Source organism: Pagrus major, chromosome 21 (assembly GCF_040436345.1).
Source record: "Pagrus major chromosome 21, Pma_NU_1.0".
In the NCBI taxonomy this organism is placed as follows: Eukaryota; Metazoa; Chordata; class Actinopteri; order Spariformes; family Sparidae; genus Pagrus; species Pagrus major.
Window position 1 is genome coordinate 15,913,705 of NC_133235.1, and position 22,660 is coordinate 15,936,364.

The window sequence follows — 22,660 nt, forward strand, 5'->3', positions numbered from 1 at the left end:
CATTAGACTTTTAAAATCCTGTTAATGGTGTAGTGTAGTTTAGGCTAAAGTTGGCAGCTCTATCTCGCCAATAATGTAATGTTTACACTCCCACACCCACAGCCAACATTACCAGAGATGGGCACAATCTTTACAAAAAAAGTTCTCATCCTAAAACGATCTACCCTTCTAACCATCTAAAGCAAAATAAACTGTTCGAAAATTACAAGCAAGTATGTAAGCTAAGCGGCTAAACAAGGTTATGTCAGTATAAACTTACAGTCTGATCGTACATTTCCCCTTTTAATAATCACAATGGCCTTTACAGACCGTTTGCCTGACACATGCAGCTTCAGTCTTTAAGTTCGAGATTATATTTGTTGCCTTCACCTGCCTATTTACGACACCTTTCATAAGATTCTCACTAGAAAATCAAAGGTTACTGGCTGAAAATGAGAAGTCTGATTTTGTCTACCTTAGTCTGAAAGTCCCTGCCACCATGATGTAAACTGTATTATGTGCTGTGTGAGAATAAAAAAAGCTTGACAAGTGTAGCAACTTTAACTAGGAGGGCGAGGTTTAGCGAACAGTCAAGACCCAGAACTTCTCGGTTTTGTTCCAGATGAAAACCTCATTCAAAATCCCACACCACGATATGTTTAGTGAAGGATATAAAACTGTTGTTAAATCAATATTGATGTTTTTAGCTGTCCTTAACAAACACTATTTGCAATCAGACCTAGACTTCGACAGCTCAACCGAAGAAGCAAGTCAATGAGTGAGTTGAGGGGTCGCAGTTAGCTCAAAGCTTTAAGACAGCAGAGATTATATGTAGGAAGTTGAAATAATGACTTGACAAAGTGACTGTTCTTAAACTTTGTTAAAATCAATGCTGATTTAACTTAATATATGGAAAGTAAACACCAGGAAAGGAAAATTAAAGAAATTCTAAATGAAAGATTACATCAAGTTGTTGACATGACGTCAGGGGACTTCGGCTCTCTATTTGAATGTGTAGCCGGTGGAAAAGACATGTTGATATACATATAAAGTGTTTTACAGACAAAGACGAAAACAATAACTAAATGAGCACAAAAAGACAATAAGGCATGCGTCACATGCAGGACTTCAAGTTCATGTGTTTTTTTACACCTATGACTCAGCATCACTTTCTTCCTCTTCTACGTCAGGACTTTTTTCATGCTTTATATATAAAACGTCTTTACACGCTGTACAAACCTCTGTGGCGGTCATCTCTCCATCAAAGGCAAAGTCAGTTTGTTCGCTGTCAGTCTGCTTTCACAAACAGACCAAAACCGTTCCAAGCAGCAGACAAAGAAAACGACAAGAACCCAACTTGTAAACCCTTGAAAATGCATTCATCGTCAACAGAGATCCTCATAACCACAAATGGAACGAATGGAAATGCACTGGTCGTTTCTGTCAGCTACACGTTATCAGACACTACGCTACAGAAAAGGTTAGGAAAAGAACAACAAAAAGAAACAAAAAAGCAAATGAAAAATAAGCAAGCAAAACAGACTCAGAGGAAGTTTAAACCTTCGGTCAGTCACTTTGACGTGTAAATTTGCTTTGGATTTGGACAGGGCTCAGTCCTTGGGTATATTTTTTTTTATTCATTACAAGTCAGTGAAACATTTGCTGTGTTGTTGCTGGTCAAGCAACACTGGATAATAAAAAAAATTCGATTTGACAATTTTGAACAGTAACCTGACTTTCAGGCCCTCCCCCCTCCTCTCCATGCATGTTGACACTGGAGGTGATCTGGATGCATCTACAGTAACTGTCTCTCTGCATCACAGCATGCATTACATTACACTGATCACTTGTGATTCAAAAGGGGTGTTGCTTCAGGGGAAAAACATCTCATTTTGGCACTCAACTGTAAGCTGCTTTTAGCCCTTTATAGCAGAACTTCAATTTAAATTTTTAATGTTAATTAGTGCTGCTTTGCTTGACTCAGATAGCAATGCAGAGAGACTGAGTGCAATGATAAATATGGAAGTGTTTCCATGCAGCTGGTGTTGATCTTGTAGCAGTCACTTTCTAAAATGTAAATCCATGAATGTGGATACTATCACTGAGAGGGGTTAGGCACAAATTATGTTTTTAAATATGAGGTTTGTTGAAAGATTAGTGACCAAATGAAGAAAGGTGACCTCTTCAAATCCTCATTATATCTAATAAACACGGTCAGTCAAACGTGAAAATATATTCATGATGAACTGTTTCACACTGCAGCATGACAGAGAGACTACTTCATGGTTATTTGTTAGTGATGCTGCATAAAGCTTGTGCTAAAATATGTCAAAAGTAGTCAAATTTCAGGCTGATGTGAGTAAAAAGTGTAAAATAGTGCACAATATTTGTGTCTAACCCTCTCATAAAGTAAATGCAAGCTGATCAAACATGAAATGGCGAGACTTGCAGGTTCATCTCTGTATACTTGTGATGTTGATGAGGATGTAGTCTACAGGATGAGAGTGTGACCGGGCAGAGATGAGGTTCTGAAAGTAGGAGAACTGACAGACACTGGGACAGACACAGTCTCCAGGTCGGCTCTGAACTGGTGAAACAGCAGAGCGAGATACAGGACAGGATAAGGGGTTAACCGTTATAATGAACTGTTACTCTATGCCAGAGGCGGGTACTGGAACATACAGGCGTACGCACACACACACACCTCCTCTTCCTCTGAACTGTCATGGTCATGGTAGCCCTGGGCTATGGAGGCGGTCAGGGAGGCTGCCTTGGGCTCCAGGTAGCAGAGGCACAGCGCCAGGGGGAAGGAGAGGGTGAGGGCGTAGGGGACGGAGAAGGAGGTGGAGAGCAGGAAGAAGAAGATGAAGAGGAAGCATGGGATGAGCGATGGGGACTTAATGGGCAGGAAGTTCTGAGCGCACTCAGGGAGGAAGCGCATCTCCGACAGATCGGGGAAGGTGATGTAGCCGTCGTCGTCCAGGAAGGAGGACAGGTCGGGCAGGTGCAAGGAGAAGGAGAAGAGCGTGCCGCCGCGCCTCTTGCCCTGCTCCAGCCTCTGCTTGCGGGCCGAGAGCAGCAGCACTTGCTCGTCCAGCAGGGCTGCTTTGCGGTCGGCGAGTGCTTGCCGGCGGCGGCGGCCAGGGCTGCTCTTGCCTGGACTGACCGACGAGGCCCGTTTACGCGCGTTCTCCCTGCGCCTCCGCCGTAATTTGGTCGATGTAACAGGAGATGAGGGGAGTGAGAGCTCATTGCGGAGGGGGTCGGTTGTGTGTACACGAGGGGAGCACTGATAGAGGGAACGAAAAAGATGATGTGTGCGTAAATGGAGAAGAGTGAAGGGGAAGGGGGCGAATACGCATGAGCACACACACAAACGAGTATAGTGTGGGGTCAAAGGAAGGACAAGAAAAGAAAAGCTAATTAGTAAAGCGCACACAAGATGAGAAGCACTTAGGCCTAGTCTACTGCAGTGGGTTAAGCTGAAAGCAACTGGGAGATTCTCATCAGCCATTAAGAAGTCTATTAAGAAAGAAAACAAAACTAAAATTTCAAAAATGGCTTAAGGAGACAGAGTTGCAGCAGGTTCTAATAAACATCCTCTGCGTCTTTGACAATCTGGTGGAACATTTGTTTATATCACCGAATCCAAAAACAGTTCAAGCCTCTAGAAAAGTTCCTTCACCCAAATTAAAAGCAGCTCTGCCTGTTAGACAGCGGTTTACCTTTGTATCTTGTCTGAGCGGTGTTGCAGGTTCTGGCGTCTCCACCTGAGAGTCCTCCTGCTCCGCCTTCTCTTCCTCTGCTTTCTTCTCTGTCGTTACTGTGGTGATAATGTCCCCCTTGGCGATGACTTTGGCTGCTCCGTCAGCAGCACTGTCCTTCATGAGAGTCTCATGGTTCTCCATGATAGGTGCTGGAGGACAGAGGACAAAGATGGATGTGACAGCGTGGAATCAGTAACGTTTTATGGACACCAATGGTCTGTTTTTAACTCAAGGAAAAATGTGAGCAGTGGAATAAAGGGGTTTATTTGCTCCTGCACATTGTAGCTTTGTCACGGCATTGCAAGTGTGCCAGACATTTTAGCTCTGCAGGCTTTCAGGTGGAAAGCACATTTTTCTTCCTTTTTGAAAGAAATAAAAATAGGAACAAAAAAAACTCATAGAAACTCGTTACAAAAGGTCTCTGTCATCATTTCCTGTCACAAAAAGCAGAATAGCAGCTTTTAGAGAGAACTCTTTCCCACGCGTTCAGAAAGTCTCGCTAAATAATCATATTTAAAATTAGGAACAGCCACAATGACTCAGTGGAACTTCTAAAACTACCCTTAATTAAAATAAACTGGATAAATAAGTGAAACATTTTAGACATTTTAACTTCAGTGGAACTTGTGGCTGGACATTAATCAAAATCAAATGCTCCTGACCTCCATCTAAGCTGCGGGACATGTTGTAGCGTTTGCTGGAGGAGCGTTCAAAGAACGGAGCAGGTCTGATGATCTGAGAGCTGGCCCTGCGGGTCTGAGCCTGCGTTCTGCCGCTGTAGCGAAACTTGGAGCCGAGGCTCAGGAACTTCTTCGGCGGCACCTCAGGGGATACGAGCCTGTCACAAGTTACAAACACTCACATTAATCACACCAGAAATAAAAACACTGATTTAAGCTATGCACTGTTAAAGATTAAAACTCCTACTCATTTGAATATTCTCCAGAGAGCCTGCAGGCTTGGCTTGCTACTCAAAAGAACCCAAGAGATCATTTTGTGCTTAAAGCAGCACAAATCAGTTTTGCATTTTTTCCAAATGGCAACAACGACTAGCAGCCTGAACACTGTTCCTATTTCACCACAAAGAAATCCTCCACGCAAATTATCAGGAAACTCATGTTTACAAGGCTGGCATGACTGTGATCAATCAACAACAAAGGACTTGAGAAAATTAAGAAGCACATGTTGGCGAATCAAACTCTTAAACCGACAAACTGGATATTTGTTTTGTTTTTTTTAATTAATAAAATACCCCATGGCAGCTTCAAAGCTGTTTTTCATTACAGTCACAGCTCCTGTATTTCTTACCTGAAGAAGGTGTGGTGCTCAACACAGACCTTCCACAGCCTTTTGGCAGCGCGATGATTTGGAAGCTTGAAACCGATTGTGCTTTCAAACTGCTCAAACTGCAACAGGGACAAAACACTGTGGTCAGAAACGCCTGTTTATTCATTTAGGTTGAATTCCTTTTGTATACATGTATAACATTTTACTAGCTGTTTACATCCACAACTGTAAAAGTGCAACTGTTCAATCAGATCTCAAAAAGATTCATTTAATAATCCTCTGATTCCACGTCCCAAATACATGTTTATATTTTAGTTCAGTTTATATAAGATCTGCAGCATCAGAGTATTTCCTGAATCATCACAATATTTCCTGATGAAATATCCATAAAGAGAGGAATTGATATTGACTCTAGGGTTGCAACGGTATGATATTTTCAAGGCACGATAACCCTCTGAGAAAATATCATGGCATCAAGGTATTACACCGTTATTATTATCAGTTACAAATGGTCCTTAAAGAAATGAAAATAGAAGTGTCTTTTTGGTTGAACAAACGCTTTAGTATAATTTCACAAAATTTCCTGACATAAAACTTATAGGAACTTTGAATATATATATTTTTAATAACACTAATGTGGTAGAAAAGAAATATACCTTGAAACTGGTATATCGCTGCGACCCTAGTTGGGTCAGACTGAATTCTCTAACCAACAGGAGCACTCATGAGGTGTGGTGCACTTATAAAATTTTGCCAAACAGGAGCTTATTTGATGGCTGCTGTGCAGATCAGGCCTTCACTTAACTGTGAATAAATCTCATTATCATTAGCTATAATGTCATTGTTCTCACCTCGCCAGGCCGGATTTTGATATAGAAGTTGTTCCTCTTGTAGGAGATCTTTAGGATTTTCGGCCAAGCAAACCTGTTGATCCGCAACCTGTCTCTGTAGATGAGCAGACCACTTGCACAAACTCCCAACATGATCTCTACACCCTCAGAGTCCTGGGAACAACACACACGCACAAACAAAAATGAGATTAATGAAACTCCTTCACAGTGCGTCACTTAGGTAACACAAGATCCCTGACGACGTCAAAGAAGAAGCCACTGACCACCATAGCTGCTCTTCTTTTTGTGTTCTGCACAACATAAACTCTACAGGATAAATACAGGAGGTTCAGGAGCCAGTGCGCAGCAGGGTAAAGTAGAATTCAACAGAGTCAAGTGTGTGATAATAACGGGGAAAAGCAGGCAGGTGGAGAGTGGAATCAGGCATATGATACTCTTATCTGCTCTACGCAGGCTGTGGTGACGCTGACTACAGACTCAAGGCTGCGAAAGCAACAGTGAAGTCTTGGGAGATGGTGGATGAAGCACAAAATGATGCTCTTCACTGCACAAAGCATGAGATGAGCAGGTGAAACCAATGATGATGTTTTGAGAGGGAAGCTGGTCTAAAGCAGGAACAATCAGTCTTAACAGTTGACATGACTACTTTGGTATGTAACCATGCACGAGTAGACACTACACACACACGCAGGTAAGCACATGAGATGCAGCCTCTTACCTCTCCCTCAGCTGGAGCCAAGCTTTCATAGAGATTCCCTACCAACTTTGCATTTAATGAGAGAGGAGAGAAGACATATATATTTTTTTCTTGTGTATCAAATCTGACTCACAAATCCAACACTGAGCACCGACGTCGGCTCAGTTTGATTAACGCTGCTTCCTCATCTCTGTCATCTCCTCCTTTCTGATCTAAATCTGCAAAGGCAATATCCTCTCTTACGTTCACACCTAAACCCATTTTGACTTTCAAAGCTCTTTTGATAACTGATTGATATCAAGACTGATGACAGCGGTCATGCAGCCGTAATCTAGCCTTCTCTTTACTGCCTGAGTTCTAATGGCGTGTTTGATCCCATCTGGCTGGTGGATTACACACAGCCACCCCTCCATCCCCCCATCCCCCCATCCCTCCATCCCTTCAGCCCCCAAATCCACAGAGGCAGCGGTGACATAATGTCAGTCAATCAGCGAAACAGCGGTGGCATGTTAGACTGAGGCATTACTGTGGCAGCCGTGATGTTTTTGAAGCAGCGGTGTTGCGGTAGCAAGCGTCACTGTTGACTGCGTGAGTGGAATGCATTAGTCTCATCTTGCATAAAAACAATACAAAAAATTATTTCAAACATTTAATCTGCAGATTTCTTGATGCATCTTGGAGACACCCACCATTGCTGGAGTCAGGTTCCAGCACACTGTTTCAGTATACACTACGATTGTTTTGTTTCTATAAAGGTACAGGACTTACATACTGTAGGACTTACATACTACAGTGAAGTTCACAGTGACTAAAAATGTGACAGGAGCAAAAAACGCCCAGAAACTGGTCAGGGTTCTGAGGGTTAAACAAACAAGATATAACGTGCTGGAAGGGGGACTTTATGTACTGGCACCTTTGGACAGAGCCAGGCTAGCTGTATATCTATCTATATGTAGTCGTTATGCTAAGATAATAATTTATGACCGTACCTTCATATTTAGCATCCAGAAAATGGAGAGTGATTTCTATCTCCTCATTTCATCCTTGACAAGAAAGCTAATGTAATGTAAAACTGTACATTAAATATTTAATTTGCATATTTCTCAATATATCTCGGAGACACCTAGAATTAGCGAAGATCTCACACAACATGTAGCTGAATTTTTATAAACAATTTAATCGTTTGCCAATGCTAACTTGTGAACTTGGTAGGAAAAAATCCTGATTTATCAACATTATATTAACAAACTAGACAACAGAAGCTTTACGTCTACAGCTATTATGAGACATCTACAGCTATGATGGGCAGTCTCCAAACAAAACAATTTGCCCTAACCGGCTTGGATGCTCTACAGTGAGACATTAGGTTTAGGTTTAATTGTGAGAGACAATACATTTGGGTGTCACCTCTATATGAGGAGTAAAAAAACTAGAGACTTGTTACCTTAGCGTGGTGGAGGTCCACACCATACATGGACAGCTTCTTGGCATTTTCCAGGAAGTGAATCTCTGCATCAGCTGGTGTCATCCCCCTGATAAAAGAGACCAGACGAGGTCAACAAATTTAAGTATGGCAAAAAAAAAAAAAGTAATGCTTTCCCACCAGTGTGAATATGCAACACACTAGACAGAGTCCAATAAGATCGAAAACAGGGATAATTCAGTTTTATTGCGTAAAAGCTTTTGAAAATGGTTGTTTTTATGGAACCTTTTAACAGAGTACCATGAGTGCATCCACTTTTAGCAGAGATGGTCTTTAGAGAGACTCTAATCTTTGCACTGTCATTGCCTTGCTCCATCCACTGGACAAGGAGGGACCGCATCAAATTACACACAAATCATTTTAATACAGGCAGAATGAAGGGCTCAGACAAAGGACAGCCAGCTACATCCATTTACAGGAAAACACAAATCCAATATCTGGAGTCATGCTGCCTTTCAGGTCAGATTATTATTCCAGGCTGTAAAACATTCAACCAGGTTGACTGAGGGGCTTAAAGTTGTCAGATTCAGGGTTTAAAGACCCTGAATACCCATTTTCTCAATCAGCTTTATATTATGAGCAACAAGGTCTTATGTGATGTCAAAATTTCTGTTAATGCTTAACTGTTTTTTTTTTTTTTTCACGAGATAAATATCTCTCTCTTTTCCATCTCATCTTCTGTATCTAATTATTCTGTCAGTACAGGCTATAGCAAAAACATATCACAATCTGGGTTGTTTGCTTTTAAATCTTTAATGATTTATTATTCATGTATTTTCTCAGAGGCTGTACTTATAAGTGGATTGTAAATTGCTGTCAGCTCCAGAACAGTTAAAGCTCAGTCTACAAAGACTTTAGGTTATTATGCTGAGACTAACTTGTAGGTCTTGTGGAGCTCCATGACCTTCTCCTCTAGCTCTTTGGTCTGGTTGGGTGCGAAGCGCAGCTCGCTGATGTAGTCGCTGCCCAGTTCCTCGGGGTCGTAGTCTCCCAGTTCAGACTGCACTGTGTAGGAGCCCAGAACCGTGTGTGTGGCAAAGGAGCAGGGCAGACGGCCTGAAACCACATCATCTCTCAGCTGCAGACAAAGGTAGTACCTAAGACAGAAAACAAAAACTGTCAAAATCTGTTTTTTCTTCAAATCCAACATCTGGATATTTAATACAAATAACCTGCATTCATTTTCCTTAGTAAACCACAATTTTAGGCATCCAAATAAATAAAAATGAAACTGAAAGTCTATTTATAAGATGAATAGACAATTCTTTTTCCCGACAAAGATCATGCAACTGTTGTAAATTAGCTAATTACTCACCTTGTGATGTCCTCAGTCAGCTGGGCGGGGTCTGGGGGGTAAAACTTGACGTTGAAAGCAAAGTTCCAGGGACCGGCTGAGACGAAAAAGGAACATTGAATTATCAAAAAGGAGCATTTTATAATTGCAAACACCTCCATTTAGCTGTTGAAGACTAAACACTTGAGAGACTTTATTAGATTATTAGACTTACTCCTGATCTGCTTCTTCAGCTCCTTGGACGGGTCTAGCCAATTCTGCAACAGACAAAAAGCATTAATCTCCACAAATGGGGGAAAATGACTGAGAATCAAACTTTCTAAAGTGGGACATAGTCACAGTCTCCTGCCTTAAAATCTGGAGATTAATCAAACATTGTTATTTATTAACGATTTTTAAAAAATTTAGTGTAATTCAATTCCATTAGCACATTTCTCTCTTGTTTTAAATACAGAAATCATTTTGCCAGTTAACAACCCCATACAAACTGATTATCAGCATATTATTTATGTTCCTTTACCTTCTGATTCTCTACATCTCTGTATGTGATGCCAAAGTAGTCCTTCTCCAGTAGATTGAGGTGTTCACATACTTTATCAAAGAGCATTTGACCCTTGGCTCGCTTCTGTGACAAAAAACACACATTTAAAAAAAAAAAAAAGGATACAATGGAAATGATCCATATTAACAATTAAAAAAAACACCTTTTATGATAAAGAGAGCATCATTTTTAAAGGATTATATTATGAAGTGATATTCCAATATTTCAACTGCTTTTGTTGTTTTTGTTGATTATATGTCACAGGTTGTTAAATCCTAAACAATTTGAACTAGACTGCCTGAGATTTAATAAATAATGTTATGAGTCGTGCCATTTGTGAACCTATAGCATATTCAACAATTATCAACACAGAATAAACAGCAACAACAATAATATGAGAATAAACAAACAATAAACAGAAAAGAAAATGAGAAAACAACTGTGCCTATAAAATGTAACAATCTCTGGCTGTTTAATGATGCCACTGGATTACATTTTCCTTCTTTCTCTTCATTATCTTGAGATAATTAAACCAAAGATAACTCACGTCCACAAAACATCAACATGAAATTAAAATTCTTGATTACTCAAATAGCATAATGATGCAGCTCATTATACTGCTTCATGGAGAAACCCTGAAGTTAGCCAGCTGGGCCGCTCTGGATCGATTCCTTCTATAAAAAGAACAAGTATAAATACGCCTTCGCATTCCTGAGCTCAAGGTGAACATCAGCTACGCAAATGTTGAAAACCAAATCGATTGCACATCTCTAGCCAAGTGCTGGGTGTCATCGGCTGGAGCTCTGTCGTCTCTCCCCCGCTGGAGGAGGCTCGACTTCACAGACTCATTTATCCAGGTGCCACAACACAGACGCCGCCTTCCTGCACAGAGTCAGCTCCTCATGTCTGGATTTATCGAAAACCACCGCCAAAGCTTATTCTACACACACCTATGCATCTGTCACATTCACATGTCGGCAGAGTAGTTCACACATTAAACAACACACACATCTAGCTGGCAGGTGTATAATAGTAGGAGTAGCAGTCTTCAACACATAGGGAACATTTACAGGAGCATCCACCCACACAGTTTCATCTCTTGAAGCATCCTCTCTAAGACGAGAAGTATACAGTGTCTCTGTGTGATTTTAAACAGAAGGATGAAGTCGCTGTTGGCAGAGAGTTAATCCTACCAGAACATCTCAGAGAGAATTAGCAGAGTCATGTCAGACGATTGCTGCCTTGCTGCAACAGTGGCTTCTCAATGTCTGGCTTTACTGACAAAACCTCCACAAATACAAACACTCAGAGACAAAAAAAGGTTGTGATCTGTAAGCCTTTGCTTCGAGAGATGGAAAATATGTTAACAGATGCAACTGACTGATCTGGCTCCTATCCTGTCTGTCCCTGAGGTTGTTTAGGATAAAGAAAAGAGATGGAAATTTGAAGGAAACTGATCTCAAATTAGAACATAAATCTCGATCAATGTCAAGATACAGTAGTCTAATTTTAGACAGTTGACAGCAGCAGTAGCTGCAGTGAGTTTAGAGTATGTGACCAAACAATCAAACCATGTATTAAATGTACGGCTGCAACTAGTTATTATTTTCATTAGCTGTAAATCTGCAGACCATTTCCTCAATTAATGGATTGGTCTTGGAAAAAAAAGAAAAAATCCTTTCACATCAACATGTCTTATGTTTACAATAATTTAAACAAAGAAAACCAGCTCAACACTGGAAAAGCTGCAAGTAGAGAATGTTTGGCTTTCTGCCTAAAATATTACTTTAACTGATTATTAAAATGGAGGCAGATTCATTTCCTGTCTGTTGGCCCATTGTTTCAGCTTCAGTTAAAGGGGCTCCAGTGACAATTTTTTAATAAGTTGCATGTATTAAACACTTTTTTATTGGCTGTATGTGAGCAGATTGTAAAGTGACATGAAAAATGAGACCTTCCCGTCTCTCTCTGCTGCCTATTCCAACTATATGCACGATATTGGTTGCCTTGTCTCAGTGCCTCTCTCTGCTCTGCTAACAGAGATCAACAGTAGCTAACGTTAGTTGAGAAATCCACTAACATAAACATAACGACCAGCTTCCAGCAAAAAGAATAAAGATGTGAATCCAGTACTAGAATGATTTTCAAATATACGCCTAATATCTTTGGACAGGTGGCTCATGTATTGTAAAAAACTTTATTAAATATTAAACTGAGCTCACAGTAGCGTGTAGGGTGGCCGACAGTGCCATGTATAAACAAGTCAGCAGCATTTTCACTAATGTTAACCACGTTAGCTTCACCTTCTGCGATTTCTTTGGTGGTTTGAGGTGGAAGGTTTGTCTGAATCTCGATAAGTTACAAAACAAACCAGTGTGGCTCACAAAACTGACCGTACACTTGGGAAAATAATACAGAAACTGGCCAAATTTGCCAAAAAGACACATAGGTAGCTGACAGTTCACCATCATGGACAATATGCACAAGGAATCATGGTCAGACTAACATCAATGTTATGTAAATTAAATGTTTTTTTTAATTTAGTATTTTACAAATTTATCTTAGCCAATATGTTGGCTTCCTGTTGTGCTTTTTCAGACACATATAACTCTTTGAAATATATTAAAATATTAAACCTGCAGCAACTCTGCAGACCCCCTGTGGGATAATCTATAACAACCCCCGAGTGAGATGTGGGATTTTTCTCCCCCTCCGCTGAGACTGAACACCCTCTGAAGTGAAGTGGAGGAGGTTCAGCAGTTCTCTGTCAGAGAAAATGATAGGAAGCGATTAACGGAGACATTTTTCCCACAGGAGGAAACTGAGTTGAGCTTGAAAACTACAAGGTCAGGGGGATGAAAATGTCAAATCTTGACATTCTGGTTTCAAATAGGATTGGGAGGAGGAGGAGGACTCTTTGGCAATTATCCGAGGACCCTCTGACCTAAATTGTATCACTGTGTCCAACACTATAATCTGACCTAGCTTGTGTGAGCTGTGGTTCACCCTCAGCTGTAAGGACACTTTCATATAACAGATTTTTTCTTTTAAATTTCAAGGAAAGCACTCCCACTGGTCATGATTGTGCCTTTCTGGTTGCTATGACAACTCCTCTGGCAAGCAAGCAACTGATTAGCCCTCTTTTTGTTGTCTCTTGCTTTTTATTATAATGAATGGGTTTGTAACTGTGAGTATTGTCCACGCAGGTGTAACTCATCCCTACTGCGTCAATTACCACAGCTTGATATTGTACTAATGCTCTTTAAAAAAGCTGCCTGATTGTGTCACAACCTTGTGTAGAAGCAGACGAGGCTGTTGCTCTGACAGCGATGTGGAACTGATAGCACAAGGACTTCTTAAAGTGCACTTACATAGCAGACCTGCATTTATTTAAAATCTTCTGTTCTATAATTATTTTTCTATTATACTGCAATCCTAAGAGCACCCACACACTGGAATCACAGCTCTTTTGAAGTTTTATGAGCGACCTTTCAACCAACATGGGAAGGAATCGAGGGATATACAGTATATAGCAAAATGACGAGTTAATCACATTCATACGTGTCACGATATCCTTGTTGTTACCAGCAAATAAAAAACGTAATTATAGACCAAGGAAGACGTCAGATCCTCAGATCTCTTTAGATTTCACAAGCTGCTGAAAGCGTGAATGTGAATTTTGTTATTTTTTGATTGATAAACGACTTAAAAAATTATTCATTTTCTGTTGATTTACTCGTTTTGCTTGATTCAGTGGATGATGAGCCCCTGCAACAGCTAAATTAAGAAATAGTAAAATGTGATTGAGCTGCTTTATGATGTGGGATAACACGTCCGAGTTTTCTGGACAAATATCTCAATCATTTCAGTATATCTGCATTTTCTTTCTTTCTCTGCTTGTTCCTTCTGCTCACGTCCCCTCTAATGCACTCTAATCCAAGTTTAGCTATAAGTATTTGTCCTCTATTTGGTGTCAGTCTTGGGACAAAGTGAGGTGGGGTGAGACCTGTGCCAGGGAAGCCTCAACTCAGGCCGTCTTAGCAGGAGGGGGACGGGGAGATTACAGTCTAGTAAACAGATGGGACATGGTTTATAGAATACGCTTGTGATTGGACACAAATACACACTGTAAAAAGTGGTGTTTACATTTCATTTTCAGAGCTACACACTACCGGAGATTAGCCAATTTAGTAATATTATCATAGGATAAACCTCTTGAGATGAATCATCTCACTTTCAAAGGGGTCCCAACTGAATAAAGTGATAATGAGGAAGTGAGAGTTTGTGTTTCTTGAGACTGAAATAATAATTAGAGGCACTCCAAAGGCCAATTATTGATATTTCCCTCATACAAATTTAAAGATAGTAACTAGAAAATTGAAGAATCTAACTCCTGGATGAAATAAGCATTTTTTCAACTGATAGTTTTTCATAAAATATGCCTGAGAGCAATATTAACTGTGATTGAGTTGCTGTGAAAACAGAGGTTTAATGTCTTCTGTGGCTCTAGAGAAGCTTAGTAAAGTCTGGAAAAACAACCCTTGATAATGATGATTTGGGTCATCAGAGCCTTTAAAAATGATTGCATGGAGTTTAAAGAAAAGGGTTTAAAGACAGATGCTATGGAAGTTGCCTTATGAGAAATGTAGGATCGAGTTTTTTGGAGCTTGACTCACATTAGGGACTATAAGTCAGAATGTATTTCGGCTTTTGCTGCATTAATTTTGACAATTCTTTTTTAAATTCCAACTTCATGGAAGTGCAGTACTGCTATTAATCGATGGAAAACTGCTTTAAAATACTGTCCTCCCATTCATTTCACATTTGGATAAAAGGGTAATTTCCTTTAAGCACTCTGTGCAGCGCTTTCACTTCATGCATCTAAATTAACAGCACTGTCTGCACCTTTTCTGCATCCGTATCAAGGGCATGAAGTCCAGACTGACCCCCATTTCCACATCACTGTCCTTAAGAATCCCTCATTGGCCACAGTGGGACATGATTAATCATGCCAACACACAGTCAATGACACTGATTCCCTCCAACAAATGCTCCCATTTCACAGTCAGAAGCCCTCACCTCACCACCACCAAAACAGTTGGATAATCCCCCTGTCCAAACCCCTGGTGGGAAGGAATCTGCTCAAAGAAGATTTGAGGAGGAGGGTCTGCTACTCCCTGTTCAGCCCGCTGACACATTTTTGGAATGTACAAAGTTGAAAGTCTTAAAACTTTGAGAAAAGGCTGAACGTGTTACTGTTAAGAGTGAAATGTCAAATAAGTTCACTATTCAGATTTATTCCTGAATTCATAATGTTCCAAGAAAAAGAAAGAAGGAGCCATTGTATGTTATGGAGTGCTGACATATTTTCTTCGACTGATGCGGGCTCTAGTTGTGCGGTTATTTCTGAATACTGGAAATTTAAAACAATGGATAATCAGAGTAATTGTCCCACTCGAGGCTATATAGTATGGAGGACCGAAACTGCCGAAACCAAAAGGAAATAAATAGCTCAATAAATAAATAGATATGTCATTAAATGCACCTAAAATATGAACAATAAAAACATCAATAAAAAACATCAGTAAGTGCGCAAATACATACTCAGTCCTCTGTAACATATATCGCTGCAGCAAAGCATTCAACACGACTTAAAAGCAAACGTGCGGTGTAATCCACCAGAACCTTACAAGACAAGTATGTGACGGATTGCTAAATCAGCCTACCTTTATCCTGGCTCCACTCTATTGTGATACAACTCCATCTTGTTCAGTTAAATTTGAAGCAGTTCACTTTCTGATATCACTCTTTTGCTACATTGTCTGGCAACAGAAGGTCATGAATCCGTCCAACACTGCCACCTCTTTCATTTCCAACCCGTTATGATTAACAACCGACTCATGCTCTATTTTCTTTCGTCGTGTAACATGTCATTTCCATATTTAATTTTTCCACATGATGATAAAAGCCACACTGCTGCTTCACATTTACAACACAGAAACACATGTTTTTCACTGATTGCTGGCCCTCCTTTCTTCCTCCTAGGGTTTATTTCTAGACAGGCAGATGAGCTTTGAAGTGAGAACTAAACATTTAAGAACTGTTCTCTCAAGACTACACAGAGAAGCTTTGGAGGGGAAACAAATCCCACAAAGCAATTTGACACAATGCAAATGTAAATGTGCAGTGAAATCCATGAAATCCCTGCTTCTCAGACGGGCTGTCAAAGTAGTCCAGTTTATTTGTGTTTTAATACAAGAAGCCAAGAATCATAAGACAGATACACCCAGAAATCCGAGGTACAGCGGAAGAACAAGTGCTACTCATAACAATGACAACACACTTTTGTTTTTGCATAGAAATGCATTTATCAAAGTTTCTGTCATCTGTCAACCACCATTTTAATGTTTTGGTATCAAGGCTTAAATGGTGCCACATGTTGCATTATTTGTTTATTGAAATGAATATAGCTTTTTAACCTAAAGTGCTGTTTTTGCAAAGTATCACCATAAGCATAGTAAAACATCAGCAAACCTCAGACAGATTAGATAAAGTACACTGCCACTGCAATTAGAAAGTGATAGATGAATAAAGTTGCAAACTTTAAAACCTTTTGAATCTGAAATTAAATGTTAACCAGCAGGGACAAGAGCTGTAAATGTTGCTTCAAATAGATGCCCTATACATCACAGCTGTTGCATTCATCCTCCCCATGTGACAATATTTATCAGTACGGTCCCTGTTAACCCTCAAAGACCTGGACAGCAGCCAGAGGCTAAAAATGACTATAGTTCTGAAATGTTTAATAACTTTTGAACCACTAATCCTATCCATATGCTTTAAAAACTCATGTAAAGCGGAGTTATTGAGCTTTCTTCATCTGGGCCAATAGGCAATGTCTGTAGCCAAGCTTCTTTTGTTGGTTATGTTCAATGGATGATATATGTCTCTGAAGTCTCTTGTGCTTCTCTGTCCTCTGTTATGATTTAATAACCTTTCTATTTACTCTATAAACATTTTTTGGACACATCTATATGGTCAGTAAATTAAATATAGGATTACACCTGTTTTTCACTGAAAAATGCCTCAAGTAACATTATAATAAATGGCTGTAACTTGCTTAGGACCGGTCATATGTAGACAGAAATTCAAATTCCAGTCAAAAACATCCAAGTACATCTTTTAATAATAAAAAAATAAACTTCATGAGATTCTGTCTGACTTAACAATAAAAAACAAAACTGCGATTGTCTCATTTTTAGATTTTTCTTTGTCTGAGAATGGATGAATTTACCAGAATTAAAATAAAAAGACTAAAAATAAAAAGACTAAAACTTAAGGTTCTTCTGAATCAAATGATGTATGGCACTTGATGCTGACTGTAGGAATAGGAGTAGGAATAACAATATAAATACAGTCAGCCGCCCCAGAAACTGTTCTAGGTCTCTGAGGGTTAAATGGACTGCACTTACATTTCTACATGAAGACAGGAAAAAAAATCATGAAAACTTCTTTACTTATAATCAGCAAATTAAATAAAGAATACTTGCTCTAAATTAAATTGGTTGAAAAAAAAAAAAACAGACACTCTGGTCTTGGTGTAATTACAGTCATTACAGACTGATGCAAATATCATTAGAGCTGCTGCATCACTGAAAGGCAATTCAAAAGGCCAAGTGATACAGCAGCGACAGTTTAATTTCAAATAACTATCTAAGTGAAAAGCGCTTATATAATCAGTTTAGACTGAAACTACTACTGAATTATCCCTTTAAGCACTTATTAAAAAGTGAAAAGAATCTCAGTGCCTAGATCTTTTCTTTCTTAGTATTTTCTTTGGTCCAACTGTTGACATTAAGGTAACAGTCTTTTAAGATTAATGTGCAGTTAAACTCAAGCAAATTGACCTAGTAGTGTGGAAGCTGTTGAAGGCTTATATAATCTTAAAAAGAGTGTCGTTTTGATGTTAAAATGCCGATGCAGCAGCTTTTATAAACAACTTTTGAGACCACTTATTATGAAAAGAGGACTTTTGTTCCTGCAGTCTCTCACCTCTACATTGAGTGAGAAGTCGGAGCCGTCCAGCAGGGTGATTTTACACTGCATGATCTTCACCTTCTTCACTCCTCTCAAAGGAGACCTTGACAGACGACTGGTGGATGACCTATGGGATACGTCGTCCTCCTGCTGCTCCTGAGAGGAAGAACACAAGGGTAACTTCAATTATGAATATGAATGAATTATTCAACACATTACACTGAAGTTTTCCATGTGTTTACTGGACTGTATTTTCTCTGCTTTCTTTGTTAAACATGGCAAAGCATTCAGATGTCCCTCTGCTGTGTGAAGAGCATTCTGATAGAAAATCTTTTAGGTTGAAAGAGTTCAGAGACCAGAAATGAAAAAATACCTTCTGCTCTCCCAACTGCCTCTCCTAAATGTCAGTTTCTTAATGTGGTCATCTTTAGCAAAACCGCCCGTTCTGTCACATGTTCAAAACCTTAAAATAGACACTGAGACCCTGAGTGAATGTAATCAGGTCCCACTGAGAAAAGCTAGAGGTGTACTGCCATTTTGTCTTAAACAGAGAAAATCCAATTTTCCACTTCGCTGAAAACAAAGCCCTTCCTGACTGACTTCATGCTGAAAAAGAGGCCTTTGGCTTGCAGACATTTTTCCTTCTTACTCACACACAAAGTAGATTTAATGCCCCTTTTCATTTTTATACTGAACATTTTCTTATCTTGTTCCTCAGGATATATCGCTCACATTGTGCATATCTAATGTAGCTCATGCAGACTAGTCTTTTCTGTGGAGAAGGAGATCAAAGTGAAGGTAGAATTTATATTTGATTTAGTTCAATTCAACAAATACCAAAGGATGTATTTCAAATACTTATGGATGATTTGCGACTAATAGAAATAAGCACCGCAGATGTAGGAAATCCCAGCAGTAAAACTGTAAACTGAGGCTCTTCATTCATTTGTGCACCCTGCTGGAGCAGAGAGATATCTCAGCCTGAGCATGCGTCTCACTGAAAGACTGACAGTGTTGTGACGGAGAGCTGTGATTTCTCTCAGCCTTGTTCCTGCCAATTCACACAGCTCTGACAATGGCAGGGCATCATCCATCATCCTCACTGTGACATGATGTGGGCTCTCCAATACAGACAAGGTTTAAGGGATACGGTAAGGATCCACTTGAAAGTGATACGTGGAAGTTATTCGTTTTATTAAATTATGTTTAGCCAAGCCACTAGAGTTTCTGTTATCTGATAATTGCCGTTTATTCCACCAGGAAAATCTTTAGAAGTCTGACATATTTCTATCTCTCTGGTCATAACGTCTGGTGAAAATAACTTCCTCAAAGCACAGTATGAATTGCATACTAGGTTTTGTCAGTGATTCCAGAGAAAGAAAGTTGATTGTTGAGTCTCATTCCCAGGTCGTCAGATGCTGACACTGCGGGGCATCAGCGGTCTCCGTGAAATGCTTTTAAGCTCAACAAACAGATAATATTTGACTGGAATACCTCCTATTTGTCTGGGACATGGAAATCTTCCAGGACACATGGATGGAAAAACTCTATTCCTCTTTCGAGTCGTTCTGTTGGTTCATCACTTTAGTATCCGTTGAAATATCTCAACAACTAGTGCTGGTCGTGAAACTGTGCACAGATATAAAGTGGACAAATATTAATAACTGTAATAATTGTCAACATTTCTGAAAGATTAAATGCCTGCAAAACTCATGACATTCCAATCAGCCTCAGCCATACATTGTGTTTAGTGCTAACAAGCAAGTTTAGTTTATAAAATATCAAAAAGTTGTGAAAATCTACATTTCTTCTCATACATGACAAAGAAAAGCAGCAAATCTTTACATTTAAGAAGCTGGAACCAGCCAGATTTGACTTTTTGTGCCTGAAAAAAACCTGAAACAATTAATCTTTTGATTGACTTATCGTTGCAGCTCTACTGAAACTCTCGGTCGTGTTTTCCTTTCAGTAAAACACATGCCAAATGTGAATCAAGAATTAACATAAGGTCTTTAGATATCCTTCTATAACTCACATTCAGTAGGTGCGAGCAATGTAGATTTATGATGTGAATAATTTCATATTACAACCTAAACATCTATCTTGATAAAGTGCAGAACATTTTCTGGAAACTAAATTTAAAATGTCTGATGTTCATAAATTTCAACAAACCCGAGGGTATGTATCATCACTTCTTAACCAATGTTAAAATATTACATGCTGTTATGATTTGTTGCTACATAGCCTAGCCCAGGACAGAATGAATCTATCCATCACCTCACCCTGCTTCTGCTGCTCTCTCATTACAGCCCATTATGATTCACGTGTAAACTCATGCTCTGTTTCTCCTCCCCATCCAACACCCCATTTTCCATACTTACACTTTCCCACATTGCGACAAAGGCAACACTGTTAGGTCAATGGAGACGTGTGAGCTTGCTCTAACACGCAGCAGATCGTATAAGGCAAAACCTCTCATAACCATCTGTTTCTTCATGTCCACATCTGGCTGTGGTGACCTTTGGACCCCTTAATATCGGCTGCTTGTAACCGATAGAAATCTACAAGTTTAAAATGAATCCAGCGTTGACCTTTTCCTAAATTCTCAGATCACACCAGCAGCTACACACCTAAAAATGTCATATAAATGTTAAATTGATAGGACACGATGGCTCAGAGCTAATCCAAACCTTAATATGGTCTGAGAACTGTCATATAGCAAACATCAGTCAAACCTCTAATAACATTTTTGTCATTTAGATGTTGAAATTATGTCCTGCTCTTTAGGTTATAGCCACAGAAAGAGAAATGGTGATGCAGGTAATTCAAACTTCAAATGTAGGTTATTTGTTTGGGATAAAATTTAACTATCAGCACCAATCGAGTGACTGCCAACAAACTGGTCCAGCTAGTCGCACTATTTTTCTTTCAACTAGTAAATTGAGGAATACGCAGGAATCTTCCTTTAGTCTTAGACAGTCCTGCAGTTTGGTAGTACTGGAAATTCAATCTGAAGATCGATAAGATAGTGAGCCCTGAAGGTTGCTCTGGCCAAAATTGGCAGACAAGCACTTAGTGTTCAGATAACATTAGTAGCTTCTTGGACTGCCTCAGACATAAAATGTACAGGCTGCTGGCTGAACTCTTCTTCTGAACAGAGATCACTGGTTTTAGAAAGACACTGAACTGGAGGTTTTTCACTCTTTTTTTCTACACGAGAATGTTAGAAGATCTGTTCAATCCACAAGCCTGCAGGTGGATCATGATTGTTGTTCTAAAATCTGTCTTTCTTTTTGTTCCTACAGTTGAATGTTTGGGCTCCACTGAGCACAATGGTGTATGTGCAGAGTTTGACACTAGAAGACTGTTTTCAATTATCATTTTTTTATTCTAAATTTTAAGAAGCCGCATAACGAGCATGATTTGTGACATGTGATAATATTTCTGAAGCCAATCCTGGTCCAATATTCAGCATACCATTTTAAGAATTGTAATCTAGGAAGTATACTTTTTTTCCTGTAAAACCATGTCAGACACAGGAGAGATTTTTTATTTATGCCTTAACAGACATGAGGAGGGAATCTTTGTATTTAACAGGAAATAATCATTAGATGGCGGTTGTTAATGTGCTGAAGTGGTGACAATTTTAAGATCAAACTATCTGCCAAAAAAACAGAAACTACATTGCTTTACAACCAGGGTGAGTCTACTAGCATTATCATTACAAAGCGTTAATATTTGACGACCAGGGAATGAGATGAGAAACAATCGACTATCTTTCTCAAGAATTCCTGCGTTGCAGCCCTATTTATTTATGTTCACTTCATAGCCCTCAACTGGAGATCTCAAACCATGAGCTGCTAAAAGCTATGAGGTTTTACTTCAGTAGCTCAGTTTAGTCACTCTCCCCACAGCTGTGTGACGTTATGTTAATCGGTACAATCGACTGACGTAATGTGGGGAATGAAAACATCCACACTTCGTCAGGGGTTTCTCAATCTGTGGTTCACCACATTTCCAAAATAAAAGCATGAAGCGCTGACTGAAAGACAAGTTTACAGGGCTGTAAATGCCATCGAGAACACTGAGGCCATGTCGTCAGTATCGTTTGTTGTTGTTGTTCATTTCCATTTTTCACACAAAGGCACAATTCATCCGGCTGTGGGATGAATGGTTTGCAATGTTTTCTCAAATTCAAGCCTGATCTGAATGGATATGTATGATGTTGACATCATTCAATCACTTAAGTGTTTTTGTACGAGCATGGTAAAATATAGAAGCATGTTAAATGGTATATGGTTTTAATTGAAACCTAGCTGTCAGTGACGACTGGCTCGATCCTCCTCCTGTTACTGTGGTCATGAAGAGGCTCACCTGTTCTTTCCTGGCCGGGGTGCTGTGTCCAGCGGCGGCAGGAAGCTGCTCCGGCTGGTTCTGGGGCGATGTGGGTTCTGCAGCTTTCCCCTTCTCGTTCTCCTTGTTCTCCTGTGGCTGCTTGGCCTCAGAGTCTGCGCCTGATTCAGTTGTCATGGTAAATCATGCTGGAGTGGGGAAGAGGAGGGGAAAAAGGGGAAAACTAGATGAGTCAGCTGACGTGTTATGAATTGATGTACCGTCGCTTTTTCAGCCCGTGTGATGATAAGCTCCTGCTCTGATGCAAATGCAGAGATGAGGGTATTGTTTGACAGCAGAATAAAAACTGAAATTGATGTAAGTGGCTTAGA

General features: G+C 39.7%; 1 protein-coding gene across 1 annotated transcript in view; it reads right to left on the reverse strand.

The window, feature by feature from the left end:
• epb41l3b (erythrocyte membrane protein band 4.1-like 3b) overlaps positions 1-22,660 on the reverse strand; it is a 44,443-nt gene that overhangs the window by 12,843 nt on the left and 8,940 nt on the right. Inside the window, exons 2-14 of the mRNA XM_073490497.1 lie at positions 22,311-22,477; positions 17,952-18,092; positions 9,879-9,983; positions 9,573-9,615; positions 9,380-9,455; positions 8,943-9,161; positions 8,026-8,113; positions 5,885-6,037; positions 5,055-5,152; positions 4,409-4,584; positions 3,705-3,895; positions 2,684-3,268; positions 1,219-1,272 (exon numbers count right to left, since the gene is read on the reverse strand). Coding sequence (XP_073346598.1) covers positions 1,219-1,272; positions 2,684-3,268; positions 3,705-3,895; positions 4,409-4,584; positions 5,055-5,152; positions 5,885-6,037; positions 8,026-8,113; positions 8,943-9,161; positions 9,380-9,455; positions 9,573-9,615; positions 9,879-9,983; positions 17,952-18,092; positions 22,311-22,466 — 2,085 coding nt within the window. The 5' untranslated portion in view covers positions 22,467-22,477. The remainder of the gene's footprint in view (positions 1-1,218; positions 1,273-2,683; positions 3,269-3,704; positions 3,896-4,408; positions 4,585-5,054; positions 5,153-5,884; positions 6,038-8,025; positions 8,114-8,942; positions 9,162-9,379; positions 9,456-9,572; positions 9,616-9,878; positions 9,984-17,951; positions 18,093-22,310; positions 22,478-22,660) is intronic.